The sequence below is a fragment of the Medicago sativa genome, chromosome 4 (genome assembly GCF_051527215.1).
Source record: "Medicago sativa cultivar Bolivia chromosome 4, Bolivia_mono, whole genome shotgun sequence".
NCBI lineage: Eukaryota > Viridiplantae > Streptophyta > Magnoliopsida > Fabales > Fabaceae > Medicago > Medicago sativa.
In genome coordinates this window covers 63,168,539-63,179,143 of record NC_140752.1, presented here as the reverse complement: position 1 = coordinate 63,179,143, position 10,605 = coordinate 63,168,539, and the positions used below count along the sequence as shown (strand labels likewise).

At 37.3% G+C, this 10,605-nt stretch overlaps 2 protein-coding genes across 2 annotated transcripts; one reads left to right on the top strand and one right to left on the bottom strand.

Moving 5' to 3' along the window:
* Window positions 1-578: 578 nt before the first annotated feature.
* On the bottom strand, window positions 579-1,418 carry LOC146930577 (uncharacterized). Its single transcript, XM_085702064.1, has 2 exons — window positions 1,010-1,418; window positions 579-887 (listed from the first exon to the last, which is right to left on the bottom strand). The coding sequence occupies exons 1-2, from the start codon at window positions 1,367-1,369 to the stop codon at window positions 879-881; spliced, it is 369 nt and encodes a 122-aa protein (XP_085558190.1). The 5' UTR covers window positions 1,370-1,418; the 3' UTR covers window positions 579-878.
* Window positions 1,419-5,358: 3,940 nt separating this feature from the next.
* LOC146930576 (uncharacterized) lies at window positions 5,359-7,711 on the top strand. The gene has a single exon (XM_085702047.1). It carries the CDS (start codon window positions 5,964-5,966, stop codon window positions 7,470-7,472), a length of 1,509 nt encoding a protein of 502 aa, XP_085558173.1. The 5' UTR covers window positions 5,359-5,963; the 3' UTR covers window positions 7,473-7,711.
* Window positions 7,712-10,605: the final 2,894 nt, after the last annotated feature.

Genomic DNA, 10,605 nt, shown 5'->3' with positions numbered 1-10,605 from the left:
TGATACTTGGACCCCATAATGAGTTGAAAGATGATGATGAGATGAGGACTGTTGCATTTTTGGGGTCCTTTGCTCTTTAATTTGGACTTCATATCCCTTTTTTTTGGAACTTTGCCCTTTGCTCTTTAATTTAGACTTATTATCCCTTTTTTTTTTTGGAACTTTGCTTTGGGTTTACTTGGAATTGGTTTGGAAACCCATTATTTTATAATTTTGGTTCTGAGTGGACTGGGCTGGGGCCTAGTTCAATCTTATGATTCGTCCAAATCTTATGATTTGGCCCAAACATTTTTATGCACTAATATGTAATCTTGTAACCTAGCTATTTTTCTTGCATCATTGGTTAAGTCAAGGTGATGAATGAAAAAAAGCTAAACATATTTTATCCTGCTTACTTTGTCAATGTTAATTCTATAGCTGCTAAACATTTTTTATCCTATCTAACTACAATGTTAATTATATAGCTGATAGTGCATTCACACTACAACCCTTGAATGAACATATACTTTGCACAATCTGGGAAAAAGTGTTACACTAATTACTTGCACAATTCACATATAAACTACTATATCCAAGCATTTCATACATCAACACACATTAAATTCCATATGTAATTGTCTTACAAATCCGAAATAAATTACGTTGACATCCACAAAGATTCAATACTACCAAGTTTTAAATCATAACAACGCACCACATACCATGTCTTACACATTACACAAATACTAAATAAAATACACGGACAATGCTATCAAATATTCAATACTACCAAGTTTTAAATCAGAACAACACACATACCATATTACATAAATACTAAATAAAATACACGGACAATGCTATCCAACCCTTTTGTCCATGACAAACCTTCATTGTTCCACTCATACATCCTGCAATGTATGACACAAATCAATAAACAAGTATGAGATTCAATTAAATCAAAAAACAAATATGAGATTCAGTTAATATATCATCGATGTCAACAGTTAATCATGAGTTTATGATATATTACCGTATCTATGACATTAAGATCCTCATCCATACTCATGTCTTCATACTCATCTTCAACTACTTGACTTGAACTTGGAACGTGACATGACTTCCTATTGTGCCCCTTTCTCCCACATGCACTACAAACATGCACTTTCCTTGGTGTTTTTAATTTGGTTTGGGAAGACGATGGACCAGCACAGCCTTTGCTTCTTGCTCTAACTGGATTCTTCACTACACCCTCCATATAAGGATTCTTGTATGTCAACTCAGTTTCAGTCCCATTACATATAGACTCCAACGAGGCAGTATTCAAGGCAACCATGTCCAGAGTTGTCCTTATATGTTCTTTTTTTCCACATCGAACTACAGCATTAGCCATCCTCTTACACGACTCAACAATCCACAAGTAAGCACTAACACAAGCAGGATCAATATAAGAATTATTTCCTTCAAAAGCAGGTGTCATACTCCAAATTTTGACCACTTTGCTCTGTTTTTGGCCCATTTTTGTCCGTATTTTAAAACGGCTCAATTTCTCTTTTATTCGCTTTAACCAGCTGAAATCTTTCTCAGTCGTTGTTTAATCATTCAAAGTCTTTTATCTTGCAAGTAAAATTTAGATTCATGCTTTATCTAGTTGAAATCGCTTTAGTTGTTTTTTTAGGCATTTTAAATTTTTACGCGTACTTTTAAAGTCTTTTATTCATTTCTTTTATAAATAAGCTTTTTAGGTAAATTCCTTTTCGTCCGTATGATTAAACCGTTTAAAAAGTTTTGTTCGTGTTTTAAAAACACCGCGAGTTTTAGTCGTCTCAGTCGAAGTTTCGACAGCTTTAAATTTTATTACTTTTTTATCACTTTTATCTTATTTTACAACTCTATTTTATTTCATTTTTCACCATTTATTCTTTTTGCTTTTAATGTCATTTTTATTTTGTTTTTATCAACAATTTGTTTTGTTTAAGTCCACTTGTTACATTGGTATTGGTCTAAAGAGCATCCCAAGCATTTTCTTTCTCTCCAAGTTTCATTAAGGGTAGTTTAGTATTTAGTCCATTCATCCTTTTTAACCTAGTTGGTCCCTATATATAGACCCCCAATCATTGGTGAAAGGAGGCTGCACTAACTCCCACACAAACACATCAAAAACGGCAGACCTCAAAAAAATAGATCAAAACCCTTTTCCTTTCATTTTTCTTCAAGAATAAACATCTTTTTTTTCAGAATTCAATAATCCTCTAAACCATTTTCGATTGTTAAACACCCAAACCGTACAACTGTTCTTCCGAATCCATACAAACCACAACAATAGAGCACACAACACTCAAATTCACACCACAAATCATCTGCTCCCAACTACATCACTCTAATCCGAATCTTAACACCAAACTATTACCATCATCAACCCATATACAAATTCATTTCGGATTCAATTTCAATCACAACTCCCGATCTAAACACCATAACCGTTTTTGATTCATCCATTTCCACCACCAAATTCATCACATAACCACAATTCTAAACCAACACAACAATCTAACTCGAATTTCTACACCAAAATTCAACAAAAGTTTTAACCGATCAAAACTGTAATAAACCACCATCGTTGATCTTTCAAGTTGCAATAATAAGCTGTTTTCCCAAACAACAACACTAAAGCAGAAAACGTGTTGAACCGGATTGGTGAAGAAGGAAGGAAGCCGAATCCAGTGAAGTGAGAAGAACATCAAACCTCAACCGGAATCGCGAGCAAAGCAAGATTCAGCCGAAACAAGTTCGATTCCAAGTAAGATCGAGCAAGTTCGAGTTCGTACGGAGCAAGGAAAGGTCGAATCCAACAACAACATCTCACCGGAACTAAATCGGAGTTGATGAAGTTCGACGAGGAGAAGAGCGGACCGATCTGAAACAAGTTCCATTCAAGCGAGTCACTATTGTACCGAATCGAAGAGAATCGTCCAGATCGGAGAAGGTAACGTTTATCCTCCTTATTCCGTCATTTAATCTTGCTTGTTCATCAGGTACGCTAGATCCGTAGGTTTCAAAAGTTTTCTCGTGTGGAATTTTTCTTGTTAACATGAGTTTGTTTGAAGAGGAGCAAATAAGTTTGTATGTGCTTGTCTTGTGAATGGTGTGTTAAGTGGAAAGAATTTTGATGCATGAGAAAAGTTATTTTGTGAAAAGAAAACATGTAGGAAGAAGAAGAGGGCAGCGATGCTGTCATTTTTTTTAGAAGAAGAAGAAGCTTTACTAAACTGGTTTTGTTCACCCTTGCTGGACCGGTTCGGTTTGAACCGACCCGTTCCTGAACCGGTCCAGCTGCTTTGATCCAGTCTAGCATTTTAAGCCCAATTTTGTGACTCTGTTTTAGCTTTTTTCTGGTTACTTTTCATTACCCCCTGTATGCTTACGGTACCCCCACTGTTTCATTTTCTTTCTCTTACATATTAATTGCACTTATGGTTTCATGCTTTCGTTGATCAGTATCATGACTTCATATAATGTTTAGTTTTTTACTGTACGTTTCATTTTATTCATGTTTCTGCACTTTCTCGTTTTATAGCTTAATCATACATTTGTTCCACCATTGGTTTCGTACTAGAATTAGCATTTGTGGCTTCATGCATTTGTTTATAACTTAATGGATGTTTAATCATCTTATGCGTTTTTTTTTAAAATCATTTTTGTCATATCACAGTTTTTTATTTAGTTCATCTAATAGTTGAATTTCTACCTCATGCATATTTTTTAGTTTACGTAGGCTTTTAAAAAAATTCACATCATGCATTATTGTTAAATTGGCTTTAAAATCATATTATGCACCTTTTGGTAGTTATTCCGTTTTGGTTTTCAATATCAAACATCCTTACAACCTAGCTTTAAAATTCAACTCTAGTTCCATGTATTTTTAAATTTTTTCACTCCATGATATCTCTTGTCAATTTTGCTTTAATATTTCAATGTCTATTTCATGCATTACTTTAAAACTTTTAACATTATGCCTTCAATTTGATAACATATTCTATTACATGATGCATTTAAGTTTCGTATTATCTTGTCATATTATGCTTGCTTTAACTTCTAATTTGACCTCATGCATTTTCTTTATGCTTGCATTTTATTTTAATTCCATGATATTAGTGTGTATCTTAGGTGTTGATGTAATTTATTTTTTGGCATTTTTTTTTCTTGTCTTAGAATGGACATAGGATGGTATGTAATAGCGTAGTAATTGCACACACCGACACTATCACCGACACCATATCACTTTATTTATCGCTTTATCTCGCTTTATTTATTCACGTCGTTACACTAGCTTTCCGTTAGTTTAGAAAAATCTTTTTACTCAAAAAAATCAAATAAGCAAAAGTCAAATCATTTTCTTAATAAACCTTGGATCCAAATCCAAGTTGTTTTCCCTTATTTTCTTAATCAAATTCCTCAATGAATCTTAATTAAACTTAGACTAAATTTCTCAAATAAAATGAAACAACCTCACTTCTATTTTATTCTTCTATGCCTTGAGGTCTCGCAACCCTTCTCAAAAACCATTTTCAAAAATCAAACTAAAATCAACCTAACCCACAAAAATGTTTTTTATAAGAGTGAACTACGACGGTTTTGATCCCTTTTAAGGGTACGTAGGCAGAGGCTTTATTCCTTTCAAATCGATCAAATAAAAATGACAAAAACTCCTACTTCTTCTCCCTCCATTCTTTCACTTCAACTTTTAACAACAAATTTTCAAATAAAAATAAAGTTAGAAAGAGGTTCTCACGGAGTACCGTGAACGACGCGGGTGCCTAACACCTTCCCGAATCGTAACCGACCCCCGGATCCAAAAAGGGTTTTTCAATCTCTTTTTCCCTTCCCAAGAATAAAATCGAGCAAGTCCGGTAGATTGAAGGTTCAAGTCCAATCAATGGCTTGACACCCGAAAATCTTGGTCTACAAAATGGCGACTTCACTGGGGATCCTTCGCGGGTTAAGCCCACCTTTCTTTCTTTATTTCTTATGCTTTATCATTTGTAAATATTTTTCATGAGTGGTGAGACAAAGTCCAAAACCCAGACTTGAGAGAAACATTAGGATAGGACGGTGGTATAATCATAGTGTCCTGCCAAGAGTGAATTTTGGTTGTGGCACATGTGATAACCCCACTCAACTTAGGGATCTTAGAGATATACTATGTTGACATGAGTATTCGTGATCGACATGTTTATTTTTAAGCGACCGCTAAAAGTTGAGGACCTTTAGTTACCTTTAACCCCACTTGGCCTTTTTAGGAAGTAGTGCGGTGGCTAATCTTGAGTCAATCTTGATTTAGTTGATACGCGATACTACACTCAGACGAGACTTTCCTACGGACGATATTGGAACGAGAGTAATTTCGTAAACCGATAAAATTCGTAAGTGGTTGAAAACTCTGGGAACTTGGTAGAACCCTTGTTACTTGTGCAAATGGAAACCATAGTCCTTACCAAATGGCGTTGTTGTCCCTAAGCTCCAACATTGTGTACCTTAAACCTCATCATGTTTTCTATGCATAATCATACATACATGCATTCATTCATAAACCTTTTTTTCATCAAAAATTGAAGGACTTAGCCAAGTTATTTGTAAACATCAAAGGAATGGACCTTGTAAGAATGAACACCAAGCAATACAATTTCAAAAAAATCTTAACTAAGTCTTTGCTTTTGTTAAAGAACTTCGTCCTTGGTTTCGTTCTTACCTCTTGAAAAAGGAACCGATTGCGATATCTTTACAATTTTCAAATGAAACCCTGTTCCTCTACAATGTTTACAGATTAGCTTCGATAAGTCCTTCAACAAAAAAATGTATATTTTTGCATAAACATATCATGCATCACTTTGCATCCATAGTTTCTACTCAGTGTCTCACATTGTATCTTCTCAATAAAAGGTCTATCCATCAGTCTACTCGCATCTACAACACTCGAGCAAATCAGAATGGATCATTTTGAACAAGAGAATCGCAAGCTTCGTGAAGAGGTGACAACCCTCCGAGCCGAAAATGAGATTTTGAGGAATTTAGTGTCTTTGATGACGGTTGCACAGAGTCAGCCATTATCTCTTCCAGTTGGCAACACTCAAGCTCAGACGGTTGCTTCCACTACCCCGATTTCAACAGTGTTTGCTAGTACTCCTCAACATGCAATACTTGAAGGTTATCTCTGGAGCACACCTTTAAGTTCTGGTGAAGTATTTCGTCATGGTGTCTCTAAGGTTCAAGCTCCTTTTGTGCAACCGACAACGCTTATCCCTCAATTGAGCCCTTTGATCCCTCAAGCTGCTATGACCTACTCAGCTCCTTTGATTCATGCCACTCAGCAAGGCCCTGGGCCAATCTATCACTCTGAAAATGTGGTTGCATACGACCGGATAGCTGAACTGGAAGAAAAGTTTGACAGAATACAGTTGGAATTGAAAGTTCTTCGTGGGAAAGAACGGTTTGGGAAAAATGCTTATGATCTTTGCTTGGTTCCCAATGTCGTGATACCACCCAAATTCAAGGTCCCTGATTTTGAGAAGTACAAAGGGAATACTTGCCCTGAGCTTCATTTGGTAATGTACGTAAGAAAGATGTCTGCTCAAGTAGGTAATGATGAACTCCTTATCCATTGTTTCCAAGATAGTTTGATTGGTGCTGCACTGATATGGTACATGGGTCTGAGCAAGGATGATATCAAAACTTTTAGTGATTTGTGTGAGGCTTTCGTCCAGCGATATAACTACAACTTGCACTTGGCCCCAGACAGAAAGGAACTGCAGGCCATGACCCAAAATGATAATGAATCCTTCAAAGCTTATGCCCAACGTTGGAGAGATGTCGCCGCACAAGTCCGGCCACCTCTGGAAGAGAAAGAGTTGAATGAGATTTTCTTGGGAACTCTGAATCCGTTCTATTTTGAGCATATGCTTGCAAGTGCATCTAGCAACTTCGCAAAGCTGATGACTGTGGGTGTGCGTATTGAAGACTGGGTCCGAAAAGAATGTCTGGTGAAAGAAAGTGTTCCCACTGATGGTTTAGAGGAGGAATACCAGGAAATGAGTGTGGAGGAGAGTCAGCCTCAACAACAGTATCTGGTTTATCACCCTGTCGCCGCTGTTATGCCTGTCACAAATGTTGTTCAAAGTTCGGGTAATCAACCCCAGTTTCAGCAATATCAACAGCAGCCTCGACAACAGGCTCCGAGAACTCAGATTCATCCTATTTCTATGAAGTATGCAGATCTGTTCCCAAGGTTGCTTGAAAGGAATTTGATCCACACCAAGGCACCTCTCTCAGTACCAACAATTTTGCCAGCAGGGTATAGAGCTGATCTTTCTTGTGCCTTCCATCAAGGGGCATCGGGTCATGATATTGAACAATGTTTTGCATTTCAGAAGATAGTTCAGAAATTGATCCGAAAAAACCTCATACCTTTTGAAGAGTTTGAATTCGAATATGCCAGTTAATCTGCTATCAGATCTTGGAACCTGATGTCGATACAGGGAATGTTTAGCTGCAATTGGGTCTTTATTGATGTTTATTCTACTACTTATCTGTTTAATTAATATGTTTGTTTGTTGCTTTATGTTTTTCAAAAAAAATCCTTTCGTCCCACCCGAGACGGAAGTGAATTTATTTAGGGCTTTTTGCTTTATGTATTTTCATCATTAATTAAAAGGTCGCTTTGATCCCGACTTTGTTTTTATTTTTGTGTTTTTTCTGGAAAAATGGTAATACAAAAAAACCAAAAATTTATTTTCTTTAATCATTTCCACATATCTGCATAATCATAATGTTTATATCAATAATCAAATCATGCATTAATGAACCCGTTGAACACTTAAACCCTGTACTCTCTCACGACTTTGAGTTCCTTGTATCCGAGACTGAAGAAAAGGAGGGTGAAAGTTTACCAATGAAATTTCTCGCCTACTGGGGCATCTTGACCGTCGAAGCTGCAAATACCAAGGAAGATTGTCTAGAAGAGGACTTTCAATTACAAAGACTGGCACAAGATGCTACCATTTTTCTTGCAGGGATATTGTACTTCAAGTGCACGCTTTAACAGGGGCAACCCCCCCACCATCCCTCAGTATACAATATATAAAGCAGTGCCCCACATGGAGGCCAAAGTCTTGTCAACAGAAGTTCCAATGAAAGCTAAACTTGATTGAATTTAAAAGTGTTATTGCAATGTGCCATGTACGGTTATGTCAAAAGGATAAAGCAAGTATTTGACAAAGAAGGCTCGTCCCCGTGAAAGTCAAGAAAGTAGCTTTGTACTAAAAATGTGTTACCTGATTCCAGGGGCAATGTATGCCTAATTACCAAGGATAGTGATGAACTTGTGTGTCCTATGAATGCCAGTGCAGTCAAGAAATACTTTGTTAAAATGAAAAGCTCGATAAGTCGCAAACTGGAAAAAGCGGCTTAGGCAAAAAAGAGCGTCTCGATGGACTGAAAACCCGAAAGGGCGGTCCATGCAAAAGTTAGAGACATGTAAAAAAAAAAGGTGATAAAAAAAATGTGTTTATCCTGATAGGTTGACACCCGCAAGGGCGACCTATGCAAAAGTTAAGGATTGTGACAAAGTAACTGCATCCGGTCGGACATGACTCACTTGGGGCAATTCAGCCGTCAAAAGACGTCCGATTTATGGCAAGGTAACTGCATTAATTCAGATATGATTCATCTGGGGCATTTTCAACTGTCAAAAGACCTTCGACACGAAGCATCTGCAAAATCAAAGACTCGGAACAGTGGAATTCAAAGTTGTTAGAGAGCATAGCGGTTATTGTGTTCAATGTACCTTTTCCAATATAATTACCATTTTCCAAACTTTTTTAAAATCCGTGGAACCACGCCTTTGGCAGGTCACCACTCCTTTACATCTAATTTGAGCCTGTGCCCATTTATTTGAAATTCTCATTTATTCTGTTTGCATAATTTTCTTCTATTTTTGATGTGAATACTTAAAGCAAAATTTTAAAACTTTTTAAATGTCTTTTGAATATCATAAACAACAGGTACATCTTCTTTGAACTTATGAGTAGTAGAAACATACATCAACATTCATCTTAAGAACAGTTAAACTCTGCAGGGTAATCACGACCAAAAGCTGTGGGATGACCTCTGTCAAAAAAAAAAAATAATACAAAAAAGCTCGCTAAGTTGAAAACCCGAAAGGGCGACTTAGGCAAAAATGAGCGTCCCGGTGGATTGAAAACCCGAAAGGGCGATCCAGGCAAAAATTAGGGGCAAACAAAAAATATATTCCCGGTGGATTGAAAACCTGAAAGGGCGATCCAGGCAAAAATTAGGGATTCAAAAAAAAAAACAACAAAAAAAGTGAATGAAAAATAAAGATAGAGGCATCACAGTTCAAGTGGGCCAAATGGAAAGATTGCACTTTGGGCTGCTTTACAAGTGGCGACTCCTGCCAGTGGTTGTATTGATGGCGACTTCTGCCAGCGGTTTGATTAAGTGGCGACTTCTGACCGAGTTTTACCCCGAGAAATGGCGATTTCTGCCAAATCATTGAGTGATGAGCTGTTTCCTCAGGTGGATTGATTATTGGGCTTTACCCTTTCAAGTGTTTTGATTATGGGGCCTTTCTCCCTTCCAGTGGTTTGATTATGGGGCATTCTCCCTTCAGTAGTTTGATTAATGGGTTGTGTCTCCCTTCAAGTGTTTTGATTATTGGGCTCTTTATCCCATCAGCTGGTTTGAATGTGGGCTTTATCCCCATCAGTGGTTTGTTTGAAGGGGCCTTTACCCCGACAATGTCTTGATTCATCTCCAATAATGTTATCCCCAACAAAGATTGCCGAGTGTTGGTACTGCGATGTCTGTCCATCTCCCGTCTTACCTGTCCTGTTTTGTTTAATCAAGTTCACCTGTCATATATATTTATACAGTCATATATTCATACATTCATTCATACATATATTCATGCATATAAACATTCAGGCACATATAACTTGCATACAAATATCATTCATACATGATTGCATTATCACCCAGTGTCTTATTTCAATTGTATCTCACAAAAGTGTTATCCCCATTGTGTATGTTCCAAAGATGTCACCTGTAGTCTTGTTTGGTCGTATCCTTTCAGTTCGATCTTCAACTACCTTTTGGACCAGGTTAATCCCCTGCCAATGTCTTTTCTTACATTTTGGGCCAGGTTAATCACCTGCCAATTCCCTTTATGCCTTTTGGACCAGGTTGATACCCTGCTAATCCCTTTTGGACCAGGTTAATCACCTGCCAATCTCTTTAGCGCTTGTTGGACCAGGTTAATCACCTGCCAATGTCTTTTAAGCCAAATTTGGACCAGGTTAATCACCTGCCAATATCTTTTGTGCCTTTTGGACCAGGTTAATACCCTGCCAATCCCTTTTGGACCAGGTTAATCACCTGTCAATCTCTTTAGCACCAGTTGGACCGGGTTAATCACCTGCCAAAGCCTTTTCTTACCTTCTGGTCCAGGTTAATACCCTGCCAATGTCTTTTGGACCAGGTTAATCACCTGCCAATGTCTTTTGTGCCTTTTGGACCAGATTAATACTCTGCCAATGTCTTTTGTACCTTTTTGGA